This window comes from Carcharodon carcharias, chromosome 3, assembly GCF_017639515.1.
Source record: "Carcharodon carcharias isolate sCarCar2 chromosome 3, sCarCar2.pri, whole genome shotgun sequence".
NCBI classification, from domain to species: domain Eukaryota; kingdom Metazoa; phylum Chordata; class Chondrichthyes; order Lamniformes; family Lamnidae; genus Carcharodon; species Carcharodon carcharias.
In genome coordinates this window covers 123,087,035-123,102,058 of record NC_054469.1, presented here as the reverse complement: position 1 = coordinate 123,102,058, position 15,024 = coordinate 123,087,035, and the positions used below count along the sequence as shown (strand labels likewise).

General features: G+C 43.6%; 1 protein-coding gene across 3 annotated transcripts in view; it reads right to left on the bottom strand.

Moving 5' to 3' along the window:
• The window catches only part of scin (scinderin), a 153,701-nt gene that overhangs the window by 26,688 nt on the left and 111,989 nt on the right, over positions 1–15,024 (bottom strand). For all 3 annotated transcript variants that reach the window (XR_005942622.1, XM_041184253.1, XM_041184252.1), the window contains exons 10-11: positions 11,896–11,986; positions 1,676–1,846 (exon numbers count right to left, since the gene is read on the bottom strand). Coding sequence is in view for 2 of the 3 variants with exons in the window: in XM_041184253.1 (XP_041040187.1) it covers positions 1,676–1,846; positions 11,896–11,986 (262 nt within the window). In the remaining variant the exon portion in view is untranslated. The remainder of the gene's footprint in view (positions 1–1,675; positions 1,847–11,895; positions 11,987–15,024) is intronic.

Sequence of the window (15,024 nt, the reverse complement as noted above, 5' to 3'; positions counted from 1 at the left end):
GGAATAGTCCTTGGCCTTAGAACAGAAGCTGCTAGCCTCAAAACAACAACCTCCCTTCATAGTGATAGAAGGATGAAACTGATTAATAGAATTACTCTTGAGTATTATGCCTGAAGTTTGAAAGCTGTAAACTGAGATATTGCACTGTTGACACCTTTATCATCAGCATTGTGCAAACATCACTTCATCATGGGGATAATCTTGTTAAATGTAGTCATAGAAACATAGGACAGGGTTTTCCCCTCAGCACTTTGGGGGCAAGGCCAGCTCATCGAGGAGAAAATGACATGGGATGACGTCAGGAGGAATCCCTGACATCATCCTGGTCCCTATAAATTTTTAGGAAGGCGGGCGGACAGCGAAATCAGTTGTCCGCCTGCCGACCTGTCAATGACCAATTGAGGCCATTGACAGGCTAGTTAGGATAATTAAAGACCTGTCCGTCCAAGCTTAACACTGGCGGGCAGGCCAGGAGCCCCAGCGGGCTCCAGATTATTCATGAAACTTCATCCACTGGTGGGATGAAGTTTCATGTCCGTTTTTTAAAAATGTAATAAATTTTAAGTGTGTATTATTAACATGTCCCATCTCATGTGACATTGTCACGTGAGGGGGACATGTTAATAATTTTAATATTTTTCTATTTTTAGAGTTTACTTACCTGTCACTAATGTCCCTGAGACAGGACTTTGCCTCAGGGAGCAGTGTGCTCTTTCGCACGCATGCATGACTGTTGGGGATTCCCTCCCCCCCGGGCATGGGCAGGCCGCTGGGCAGGCCTTAATTGGCCCGCCCATTCAAAATGGCGGCAGGCTCCATTTCGGTGGCGGGGGTGGGCTGTCCGCCCGCCGCCAAGCCGGTGGGGCCCGCACGCCATCCGAGGGCAAAATTCTGCCCTTAGAGTTTGTGGGGGGAGCCAGAGAATGTTACAGCACAGAAGGAGGTCAATCACTCCAGTGCATCAATGCAGGCTTTTTGTTGCAACTCAAAACTAATCCCACTGCCCCACTACCTCTCCATAGACTTATATCTTCCTCTGCTTCAAATATTAATCCAAGTCAAAGTGGAAGGGTCTCTTCTTCAAACATTCCCATAGCATAATATTCCATGCTTCAACAACCCTGCAAAATCGCTTCTAATTGCTCACTTAATTTAAGAGTGATGACCACCTCGCCTTTGATTTCCCAACCGGACAAAATAGTCTTTCTGAATACATTCTATCAAAATTCTTTTCAATTTTAAAATACCCATTAAATCTCATTTTGGTTAAATTTGTTTCAGTATAAATAATCCTCTCAATTCTCCTCTTGTAACTATAATTTCCTATCCTTGGCATCATCCTGATGAATCTATTTAACATACTCCCCATGGTTTAATACCCTTTTAATAACAGAACACTCAAAAATGCACCCAGTGCTTTATTTTTGGCTTAAAGAATATTCTGCACAATTTTTCATTACTTCTTTGCTCTATGCCCCTTGTTATATTATTGAATGCTTTCTGAAAGTCCACATACATCCTCTATTACCTACTCTTTATTTATCCAATCAGTTATTTCTTCAAACAAGTGCGCTACATTTCTCAAACTACTATAATTAAGGTCACGTTGATATTTGAGTCATTAAAACTGTAGCTCTCCAGTAATGTCTGCATGTCCTTGAATGACCCTTCCTACCTCCACAATTCTTGTAATAGTAGCCAGATTCCTCCTGACTTGAAAAAGGCGTTTTGAAGAGACAGGGGCCTGTCCTTCTTTCCGTGATGTTCCATTCTTATAAATAATAAGTGGCTTGTCTTTAAACAAACTGAGCAGATGAGAAGGCTCCTTCCCTTGGGTCACCCGAACCTTTAGAAGGAAGAAAAACAATAGTACATGAATCCAAAGTGATCAATGCCATGCTCTAAAATACTGCAGCAGTCACATTAATATTAGTTTCTGCAGAATTATAATCACTGTCTTTCTAATCAATATTGTGGTTAAGTTATTGCACAGCCTGCCATCAAACATTCTCTTCAGTATATTTACATTTGGCTTTTTGGACAAAATTACCCATCATTTCAGTGCAGATAGGCACAATCTCTTTATGTAACCAAAGAATATTTGCGTTGGTCAAAACTTATTTACAAAACAAGCCAATTGGTTGGAGTTTGCATTAGATCAAAAAGAGATTGACACTTTGATAAATAGGTTCCTTGATTTGAACTAGACTTTATTAGCTAATCGCTTACCCTGAGTAAAGGAATTGTTAAAAGATACAACAGCATTGTTTAATTTTTGTTACATCTGTTTACATGAGGATAACTGTTGGACTTACACAACTTTGTAGGTGGCACCATGTTCTAGGGTCAATGAGGAAGGTAATGCCTCCAGAAGAATCTGGATCTACCTCAAGGCTTAGATTCCCAGGGTTCTCTGGAGGCTATGGCAATGAAGGTCCAACAACTAGAAACAGAAGTTGTGACTTTAAAATAACTGCTCATTTGCTGTTGTCTCTGCTGTGAAAACTACAGTGTCCAAAAAACACATTAGGAAGATTTCACAGCACCCAGAATTAAGGCAGTGGCAGAACCGCTTTAGGTAGAAGTGATTTTGTGACTTAGCTCCAATGTAATTAATTTATGTGCTTGTGACAAATATAAATTTTACTTTACTAAACAAAAGTCAAATGATCTCATTTCAGTCTAAACCCAGTCAGCCGCTGGTGGAGTAGTGGTAATGATAATGGGCTAGTAATCCAGAGTCCTAGGCTAATGCTCTGGGAATGTGGGTTCAAATGGAGGAGGTGGGATTTAAATCCAATTTTTAAAAAAAAATCTGGAACTGAAGGCTAGTTTTGGTTACGGTGACCATGAAACTATCATCAATTGTCTTAAAAACCCATCAGGATCACTAATGTCCTTTAGGGAAGGAAATCTGCCCTGCTTACCAGGTCTGGCCTACATGTGGCTCCAGACCCACAGCAACGTGGTTGACCCTGTGGAATGGCCTAACAAGCCACTCAAATCAAGGGCTATTAGGGATGGGCAACAACTGCCGACGTTGCCAGCGATGCCCATATCCCATGAAAGAATGAACACACCTCAGCTGGAGTATTGTGTACAGTTCTGGGTGCCACAATATAGGACGGATGTGAATGCATTTGAGAGAGTGTAGAAGAGGTTTACGAGAATGGTTCCAGGGATGAGGCACTTCAATTATGAGGAAAGATTGGAGAAGTTAGGACTGTTTTCCTTGGACAGGAGAAGGCCAAGAGGAGACTTGACAAATTTTCAAAACCATGAGGGGTCTGGGCAGTGTAGATGGGGAGAAACTGTTCCCACTCATAAATGGATCAAGAACCAGAGGACACAGTTTTAAACTGTTTTGTAAAAGAAACAGATGCAAGGTGCGAAAAAAACTTTTTCACAGAGTGAGTAGTTAGGGTTTGGAATGCACTGCCTGGAAGTGTGGTGGAGGCAGGTTCAATTGAGGCATTGGATGATTAGTTAGATAGAAACGATGTGCAGGGTTACGAGGAAAGGGCAGGAGATTGGCATTGTTAAGATCTGGAGAGCTAGTGCGGACACGATGGGCCGAGTGGTCTCCTTCTGTGCTGTGACAATTCTGTGATTCTGTGAAAAAAAAGTCCACAGAGGGCCATGGGCATTTCTTTCCATTAGAGAGACAATCTGTTATATAAAACTTGAATTGCATCATTCTGCAAGCGTGGAGAAAAATGAGGAGGCAGGTCTCCACAAGCTACCACAGCCAGTACAGGGGTTAATCCACTCCATCACACTTAAACCATTTAGCCAACTGAGCTAACCAAGCCCTATAGATTTGGATAAAACATCACAGCTACCAAAGAAGCAACATCCCAAGAGATTGAGACTAATTTTAAGTGTGTATTTGGAATTATTTTATACAAATATAACTTGTTGCTGTTATTGTAGACTTGGATGTTAAGTAGTGGTCCTACAGTAACTGCAAAAAAGATTAAAATTACAGTAATTTACATTGGAGTCACTGGCAGAAAACATTACTGGCATAATTAAAACAGAACAGTAAACAGGATCAGTATTAGAAAGAATGAATAAGGAATCCATAATAAGCTAAGCCATGCCAAATCAAAGAGTGGCAGTTTAATTTGAATCAAAAACAAGGATTTGCTTCATCCCAGAAGCTCATTTGTGTACATATAATATTTTTACAATTTGTTAGATTACAAAAAGGACATGAGCCTGCTGCAACGTTCATACAATCAAAATAAATGTGTGGGGAGGGGGAAAGGAGAGAAATGAGAGGTCATTTATTCTTGAGAGAAAAGGAAGGATGTTGGGGGATGGGTAGGATGTATTCAACAAAAGACCAGCAGTCTTGTAACAGAAAGTAGTGAATGAAGGACTTGTCATGAACAGGACACTAACATAAACATCCTCGTGGATAATCCATCAAGGAAGTTGTGGCAGGGGCTATTCAGTCCTTCATATATTCCGAACTTTTGCTTTCTTAAATAATAATAGTCGTCACATTTTTATCCAATGGTTGGATTTCAAATTCTCTTCTGCTTATAACTATTAGATTTACTACTCTCGTCAACAATCGACCAGAATGATTGTCTAGTTTTTCGTGTAGTTTGCAAGCCACAGTAAGGGAGGTATTTAGCAGGAAAATAATGTGTATGAACATGTCAAGTGATTGAAAACAGCTGCATTATTGAAAAGTATTAGATTACTGAGCTGATTTTACATATCAGCAGAGAGAATGGACGGGTGGCAGGCGGAGTGCACAAACCTGTTTTTGTTGGTGGGAGGTCTGAGCCCTTTTCTATTCTGTTGGTGAATTATGTGCACCACAAGGGCAAGCCACTGCAAATCACTGCTTCTAGGTCAATGGAAAATACTCTGGCTCCCACACGAAGAGCTGAACTTTGTCAAGGCGGAGTTGACCCCTGACATGGAGCTGAAAAGTTGGGGTGGCAACTCTGCCTTGGCCGTTTCAAGTAGCCCTGACTGGATTCTGTGGCAATCAGGCGTCTAATGAACTGGTGTTGAGGCTCTTATCCTTTCAAGGGACAAAAATCATGCTGCCAAGAGCAGCTGGCAAATTGAAGGACAGCAGCTCTTCAATCCCAACAGCGCCATCTGGGAGCAGTGGCTTCGGAAGAAAGTGGGGTCTGGGTTGTTGTGCTTCCAATGAAGTGGTCCTTGTGGGAACATTTTGTGGGCCACAGTATGCCCAATCAGGAGGCCACACCCCTGAGCCTGTTGGGAAGCCACCAGATTTTCCTGGATGATTTCCACACATGGTGGAGGGTTCCCCCAACGCTGGTAAAATACCAGTGGTGGTGAAAAGAGGCCCGTAACCTTAATTGGATGTGAATGTTGTATCAGTTTCAGGACAGTGTAGTTATTAATCACTTAAAGTGGAGGGCTCAGGAGTTGTCACAGGAATTAATGCTCATAGACTGCTCACGCGCCCATTGGGATGACACTAAATCCTTCTATAAATCTGCAGTAAAATCCGCACAATCATTGGGAGCGCAACATGACTGGTGAAGGACCACCCAACATAAAGAATCCCCACTCCCTTCGGGGAGGAGGCCAGCGAACTTGCCAGGGCGGACTGGGACCATGCATGTGCAGATGGAGAGACTAGAGTCTTGCAATGACTCAGTGAGGATTCCTCCAGTCTGCTGTTGACAATGGATGTACGGGGCTAACACCTGAAACATTGTTCAGAGAAGCGAGTGTGCATGATCATCAGCTAATTCCCTTTGTTCTCCGTTGCAGGTCCGTGCCGCAAGTCCAGGGCAAAGAAGACAAGACAGCCTATCCACCTAGCTCTACCTCCAGCTCCATCTCCAGCTCTATCTCCTGCTCCACCCCTAGGTCCATCCCTAGATCCACCCAAACTCCAACACAGCCCCACTCACAGCTCCACCTCGAGCTCCAGCCGCAGCTCCTCCCTCAGCTCCACCTCTGTCTCAATCACCTGCTCTGAGGGTGATGACTCAGAGCCTCAGTGGAAGCATTTTCAGGGCATTTACTTTTACTCTCCACCATCGCAGAATACATTCACCTCAGTGGCTGCACATTTTAGAGTGGGCTCGGGTTCCCAATCTGCTGAGCACATCACTGACACATGGCCACGGTTGATGGAGGGTGTGACAGCTGAGGTCCCTGACACTCAGCGGACTGCTGGAGACCAGGCACTTGCTGAGCTCCATGCAGACGATTAGCCTCTAGAGGCAGCCATAGAGTCAAGTTGGAAATGCAGAGACAGGTAGAGGAACATCAGGTAGAGATGCCAGGGGTCATGCACAGACTTGAGAGAAGGCTGGAAGAATCCATCCATATTATCAGTCCTGTATTGGCTCTGGTATGTGAGTGCTTGTCTGCCTCCATGGAAATGGTGGCGGCCAGGATCAGCAGAACATGCAGTGGCTGCCAGATATGTGCCAGATATTACTCTAGCCATGAATGCAGTGCAGCTGTGGCTAGGCAGGAGGGGGACAAGGCACCTCAACATCCCCCCAGATACCCCTTCTCCTTAAGGAGTGACACATGCCCTGTTTCATCTCTTCCTCTCTGCCAGTGACCCCATTGCCTCCAGCAGGTCAAGTCAAGGAGGATGCACCTGCACTTGTGCAGGAGACTCGCAGCAGGCCGGAGCCCTCTAGGCCTCAGACTACCAGAGGATGGCCAGCAAGATCACCTCTGGCAACAGGGCATAGGAGTCAGCAGATTGCTTCCATATCAGCTTTGGATGTCAGGGCTGCACTTAGGCGTAGTGATAGGAAAAGAAAATTAAGATATTATAAGGACACAAAGGTAGCACAAGTGTCTAATCACTATATATATGAAACACACTTGTAAAAATATGTTTAATTGCATTTTATTCATGTATGTTGTATTTTCATTATGTTGCCAATTGCTGTAATGGTCATGTACATTTAAAGGCATTGCACTTCATCCCTGACCAGTCTCAGATGATGTGGGTCAATCGATACACCATTTATTGTGTCACATCATCAGTAGTGGCACCTCTGAGTATCTTGACATGTGTAGGATTGAACCATGGGCATCATTTGTAAAGTTGTGGCCTTGAAATGTGCCTGGCTACCTATCAGGCCGCATTAACCCAATCTGAGGCTGCTGTCTGAGCAACGTCTTCAGCCGAGTCATTGCATCTCTTGCTGGTGTCTGCAGGACAGAGTTCTTTGCAAGGCATTGCCCCCATTTTGAGAATGAGATTAAGTGTGCCAAATTAAGAGTTATGTGCCTTCCATTGCAGCGTGCATTGGGTTTGATTGTGCCAAAGGCCTGCAGTAATTTTCCTTGCAGGTGCCAGAGGTCATGGGAATATGCAACGTTATCTGCAGTGTACATCAAGGGATATGGAGATAGTGTGGGAAAGTAGTGTTGTGGTAGATTATCACCATGATCTAATTGAATAGCAGAGCAGGCTGGATGGGTTGAATGGCCCACTCCTGTTCCTATGTTCCTTTGTTATGTAGGTAGTGTTGTGCCTCTGCTGGCACTGATGCTGCAATGTTGTTGGAGCAGCACATTTTGCGCAAGTGGGATGTGTTCAGATTGGCCATTACAAAGATTCACAATACCAGCAGTTTCAACAAGAAAACATAAAATTTAATGCAGCCACCAGAATGTAAAAACAATGAAGTGAAACAAAAATGTGCATGTCCATGAAGGAACCCACCAGCCAATAGAGGATTATAGCACACAGCTTGGTAGAGATGTATCAGTGCCTCACTTGGCCCAGAATCTTGTTGCGATAAGATTGTCACGGGCCTGACTGCCATGTTGCACCATAGCCCTGGCTTCTGCTGCTGCATCTGCAACATCCACTTCCTCATCAGAAGCATTGCCGTCCCCTTCATCCTCATCAGAGGGGACATCTGGCCCCTCCACCTCCCCCTCTCCAAAACCATCCCCCATTTGCTGAGCGAGGTTGTGCAGGGCGCAGATCACAATGATTCTGGGCACTCTTTCTGGCAAGTACTGAAGCACTCCACCTGAGCAGTCCAAGCAGCAGACCTCATTTTAAGCAGATTTATCATCTGCTCTATTGTTGCCCTTGTTGATGCATGGGCAGTATTGTACTCTCCTCAGCAGCACTTCGTGGATTTCACATTGGTGTCATCAGCCAAGTCCTCTGTGAGTAATCCCTGTCACCAATGAGCCAGCCCTGCAGTCAATGAGGCGGAGCAAACACGTGGCACCTGCGAGTTGTTCAGGATGTAGGCATCATGAGAGCTCCCTGGGCAGTGTGCACACACCTGAAGGATTTACAATCACATACCAGCTGCTCATTCATTTGAGTGAAACCCCTTTTTGTTGAAGAATGCAGTGGGCTGATCCAGGGAGCTCTCAGCACCACATGTGCAGTTAATTCCCCCTTGCACTTGTAGGAATCCTGCAGCGGGCTGAGTGCCTGACTCTGCACTGAATTTAACAAAATCATATGCTCCTCTAAAGTGGGCATCTGTCACCTCCTGAATACATTGGTGTGTGGCAGACTGGCATACTCCACACATATCCCCAGTGGATCCCTGGAAAAAGCCACTCAGAAGTTAAATGCCGCTGTCACTTTTAATGCCACTGGCATTGGACTGCCTCTTAGTCCTTGTGAATGCAGGTTTTCATAGAGCAGCTGGCATAAGTGAGTTACCACATCCTGAGACATCCTAAGCTACCTCTGGCATTGCCTTTCATTCAACTGTAGGTCGCTGCACTGCCTATCATATATATGATCTCGGGCCAATGCTCGGCGTCATAATGGTTCCTGGTTGCCAGCATCCTGCACTTTTTCTGTCTGTGCCACCACTGCATCGTGTTGCTCTGGCCATTGCTGTGCCTGCCCATGGGTCAGCTGGACCATAGTTAGTCGAAGGGCAGGGTTGCTTGGAGCCAGAATTATGTATGCCTGATGTGATCTGTGAATAAATTAGTGTCTACCTAGTCAGCACATTCTTTGAAGCTCTCCCTTGGGCCCTGAGCATTTCAGCCAGTGGGAAGCTGTGCACCTTGCATCAGTCTACCCCTGGCCTCTCTCCACCCCCACTTCATCACGATGAAGCCCATCCTCTAGGAATACAGATGAGTTTGCCTCTCGTTTATACATCCATTTGCACGGGGATTGCAGCATTGACTGGAATAATGAAAGCCATGTCCACGCACCCTCCCTCAAAACTATTGTGCTTCCCTCCATCACCCTCGAGACACATCCGATGCACCTGTGACTTGCCATCATGGACTTATCACCGATCCCCTTATCAGCCATGACCATCGACCTGGGACCATCCGGATTCTAAATCGGCATATTGTTGATCCACCAACCTCCACCCCCTGCATCCACCCTCACCCCCTCCCCACCGCCCGGCCCTGGGGTGCTAACCCTGCTTCCCTCCCTCCATCCCTCCCTCTGTCCTACCCCTGGATTCCTTGGTCAACTTGAGTTGCCCTTCAGCACAGACTTAATTGCAGCTCCCGATCTTGCTGGGACTTCGATGCTATGAGAACATACCTGAGCATGGTTCTCATCCAGTTGACTTATGATTATTAAGGTGTCTCTTTAGTTTTCCAATTATGCTCACCTTTAACTTCTCCCACTTTGAGGGATCACACTTATTGACTGACTGCATTTTCCAGCTGAGATTAAAAAATTGGTGTGAGACACCTTTCAAATTTGCTCCACTGCCTTCTGCCCTCCCCCTTTCAACCACCAACTTCCCCCCATCACCCTTGACCCACCAAACATAATTAACTATTCCTCTCCCCTTTTTCACCCTTGAACACTCCACACCCCCATTACCCTTGAGAATATAATCACCCTCCACATGCCTTCTTTCCCCTCTGAGCCTATATTCATTACCATGCCCAAGCTGATCCTGATCCCTCCTGTTATCCATGCCACCTGTTCTGTCTGTTTCTGTAGCTATCCCCCCCCGCACCCCCCGCATTAGGCCATCTGCTCCCCAGCCATTTACCTATCACCCGACCGCAACCCACTCCTGCCTCTCACTGTGACTGTTCCCTCTATTGCCCAGTACCCTCAGTTCAACTCTCATGACCCCACCACAAATGGCACCGACCCCGCCCTTTAGGGACATCTCTCTCCCACCATCCCTGCCTTGAAACCGCCGACCCTTTCACAGGACCCCCACACCTAACATGCAAGGCCCTTCCCTCCGTCCCACGTCCCTGCAGCCTCACCATCCCTTCCTGCCTCCATCCTTGCCCTCCCTCCCCCCTCACCAAGCCTCCCTGCCCAAGGTCTCTTAGACTGCCACCACCCGATCGTGGCCATATTGAACAAAGCTCCCGAAAGACGAAAAAAAAGTGGCAACTCACTCCAACTCCAGCAAGTTGACTACTTTGCTTGCTGCATGTCACTTATACTGTTTTGATTAAACAATTAAAATAAATTAACAAATCAAAGGACAAATTAAAAGGCAGCTCCTTGAAGGGATAGTTCAAAAAGAAAGAGAAAATCTCAAAGGAAACTTACAAAATTCAAAGTAAAACGCAATTAAAGAGGTCAACAAAGCTTTCCAGCCCCTACGGTGCCCACCGGGCATGGAAGGTCTCAAACATACTAGCGGACACAGTGTGCTGCCTCTCCAGGGACACCAGGCCACGAGCGTAGCCATGGAAAAGCGACAGACTGTCAGGTCAGATAACCTCCTCAGTCACCCGCTGCATGAATCTGTATATGGCCAACTTGGTCAGGTCCAGAGGCAGGTTCACAAGGAAGTTCTTCTCCCTCCCCACCCTCTCTGCACTGGGTGCACGAAGATTAGAAGCATGGGACTGAAGTGCAAACAAAACAAGAGTGAAAGTTTTTTTAAGAAACTAAAAAGGGGGTGCAGACTACAACATCCTATGTACACATGGACCATGGACTCCACAAGACCACAAATACCATAAGTATCTTGGGAGCTTATGAACCAATGTAATCTACGGCTGTATGGGACTGCTGCGTGCAACACCCTCCACACCACATCCCCGATGGTAAAGGGGAGGGCTCCTGTGTAGAGAGCCCTCCATTGAAGCACACCATTTACACGCAGTCATAAATTGCTCATTTGTGGATAAGTTAATTGGAAAGGGGAACTTAATTCTGGCAAGATGGCCTTTTAATGAACAGGCATGACATAAGGATGCATGCAAAAGTACTTCCCAAAGCTTGCCGTCGGGATGCTTGACCCGCCTTAAAACGTTCCTGAACTTAATAGCTTAATTTCATCCTGCTGTTGGGAAGCTGATTTTTGGCCTCCTGCTTAATTAAGCTCCCCGCCCACCTTGCTTCCCAATCCTGGGAGCTGCACAAGATTCTGCGCATTGTCCCTGGAGAAGCATATTGTTGGAATTTGACAATTTAAAGACAACATCAATGAGCATAAAGGGGAAAATTTCTGCATTGCATTTCTTCTATCATTTGCTAAGTAAAATCAATATTGATATATTTATGATAACTTCCTCTGAAAAAGAAAACGCAATTATAACCTGGAACTAATGTCAAAAATGTCTGTTACTAAAGCAATAAATTCATTTAAGCATCACAGAATCTCTGTGGTAATTGTTGCATTTTATTTGATGTTTATGATATGACAAATAGTTTGTAGCTAGCGACCTCTATACTGAGACTCAGGCTGACCTTCTACAGTGGCTGTTTTGCAAACTATAATTATCAACTCTGCTTTACTCTTTTCATTAGAGCTTCATAGTCCTATTAAAGATTGGAATTAATCAATTTTTGAAATTCAGTCTAATATTTTCGCTAGCATGGGAAACAGTCTATTTTATTTGCATCTGGTAATGCTTGTCATCATGCTGACAGGATCTTCTGTGACACAGCTTTGACATTTGCTTAAAAACAGAAAAACTTACTTGAACAGCTCGCCCACCAAGTGACTGATCAAGATTAACTGTGAGGAAAGCAGACATGGTGAGTTCATCTCTAGTTGCATTGGCTCCTTGCCTGAAATAAATTAAGTTGATCTAATTAATTCTCTTTATGTTATAAATCAGAGTGCTGAATAGAAATTTCTTTTAAAACTTGCAGGGAACAGTGACACAGCATTTGACTTGCCAGCGAAGCCAATATTGGGGTCACATGCAAATTGGTGGATTGCTGCTCCTTGGATGTCCTGGGGTTTTATTGACTTTGGGTGATGGTGATATTGATTCATCACCCATTGTACAACTCCTGATTTGAAGTTCTATTAAAGTCAATAGAACTGGGAAAGATGTGTAATTGATGGCTGAATGATATCACCATTTTACATTACCAAAGTTAGAATTACCAGAATTAAATGAACTTAACCAATGAAGCAGGATGTCATACCCCAGCAGTCCATAAAGAGTTACTGGTAACTTCACAACCCAATGATTTTTTATTTTACGGAGAGAGAAAGGAGTACTGAACAAAATTGGTCAAGCATGACAGTCTAGCTGCAGGTCAGCTGGCTAACACAGCAACATCCAGGAGAAAATGTGAACATTTCTCTGTGGTCCTCCCTGGAGGGAAGGGTGCAAAGTGGCCACTGTAGCTCTCAGACCTCAACTGTGGATAGTATTGGGATTCCAATGCCTGAATCATGCTTTATCCCAGTCATGAAATAAATATATCTGCTGAACCTTTTTCCTTGTTTGAAGAGGAAAAATGACCAGAAAGAGAAAAGCCAGCAAGTGTCTGCTTCATAGCTTTTTATTTTCAGTGACACATCTATTTCTGTTTAGGTCATTGTGTGAAGAGCAGAGTAAAGATTTGCCATCAATGTGTGATGACTACAATGTCCCTTTAAATCCCTTTCAAGTTGCCTTCATGTTTGTAAAGCAGTCGTTACAAATCAGATAGAATGTTGCCTTGTAATTTAAAAATTGATTTGATAAAATAAAGTACAAAAACGCGATTACTGTACTTGAAAGCTTTGACATATTGAGTTAATAATTGTGCATACTTATTATCATTTTCAGTTTGTCAGTTAAAAAAAGGAGTTTAAATACCTAAGTGGTAATTATGGGACTTCACTTCAGTATAATGTCATATTTCTCATGAAAGATGAATCGTTGTGGAGTCAAAAATTCCTGATAAAATAACTCACTGTTTTTATTAATTTCTAACGGAATAATTTGGATTTCACTGGCCTTTCAAAGGGAACTGTGAGCACTGCTGCCCAAATGATACCAGAAGCAAATGAAAATAAAGGGCACAACATTTGCCTCCAACAATGGGGTGTAAAGATATAAAAATGGATTGAAATGCGAAAGAAAATATACCATCATATATAGAATTAATGGGAATGTACTGAAAATAACAGACAGCCACAGTAATTAGGACGGAGCAATCAAAACAGTAGAACATGTCGAATTCATACTGTGTTCCCAACATGTTTAGAAATTCCGCATTCAATGTTTGGATAATGAAGAAGTATAGATATCACATTGTATCCCACTTTGATGGCTGCTGTGACAAATGCAAACAACAGTGGGTTCAGCATGGAAATTTGTAATGCATTTACAATTTTCTTGGTGGAAGCAGGCCTCATCAGTAAAATGAGGGTAAGATAAGTTTAGTGCCTGTAACTCAATGTCACTTAATGCTGAATAGTCTTGCATTAAACATTCCAATAACTGCACATTCCATATAAAACATTCTAGCTCAAAACCATGAGACTGTAGAGCTTTGAAATCCCCCACTGAGTGAGATCGTTGAGAGAAATCCTTTGTAGTTTCAAGGATATTGCATATGTAAAATAATATCCTAGGATAAATGGAATATTCAGGCTGTATCATCAAAAATGCCTTATTTTACTTAAAAACAATAAAAAGCATTATGGATTTATCACATCAACCTGTTAACATATTCAAGATCTAATTGAATTTGTGAAGTGTTATAAATGGAGCTGTTATGAAGAATAAGAATCCTCAGAACTGAGTGTGAATAATGTAGATAGTTAGAAATGTATTTTAAAAATGTTAGTACTGATGCTTAAAGGCATCTACAACCTTTACATTAATATATTAGAAATACAATTTTTATGAAGCAAAATGGCACATGATTGAGGCAAGGTAACCTAATCCATAGTACAATAGAATGCATGCCTTTGAATTTAATAAAGATTGCTCAAAGGTTTCAAGATGCTTGCTAATTCTTTTTCATGCCAGTATAAGGCTGAGAAAAGGACAAAATTTAACAGGATGCTTAACATTTTGATCTTTCCTTTGTATAAATTAATTCCTATTATTTGTTTCCATTTTTACTTCTTTGGAAGTTTTACAATGTTTTATGAAAAATAACAAATCCAATTGGAACAGGCACTGAGGTTGGCTAAGGAACAGGATGCATCGAATGTGGGGGACTTGAATGTCCATTATTAATTGTGTCTTAGTAGCGCCACTACAGACCGAGCTGGCTAAGTCCTAAAGGACATAGCTGCTAGACTGGGCCTGCATAGCAGGTGGTGAGGGAACCAGCAAGAGGGAAAAACCTATTTGACCACATCCTCACCAAACTACCTGTCACAGATGCATCTGTCCATGACAGTATCGGTAAGGGTGCCATCGCACAGTCCTTGTGGAGATGAAGTCCTGTCTTCACGTTGAGGATACCGTCCATCATGTGGCATGGCACTATCCAGCAGCTCAAAACTGGGCATCCATGAGGCACTGTGAGCTATCAGCAGCAGCAGAATTGTACTCAAACACAAGCTGTAACCTCATGGTCCGGCATATCCCCCTACTCTACCATTACCATCAAGTCATGTGATCAACCCTGGTTCAATGAAGAGTGCAGGATAGCATGCCATGAGCAGCACCAGGCATATATAAAAATGAGGTGTCAACTTGGTGAAGCTACAACACAGGACTACTTGCATGCCAACAGCAATAGACAGAGCTAAGCAATCCCACAACCAATGGATCAAAACAAAGCACTCTAGTCTTGCCACATCCAGTCATGAATGATTTTGGAAAATTAAACAACTAACTAGAGGAAGTGGCTCCACAAATATTCCC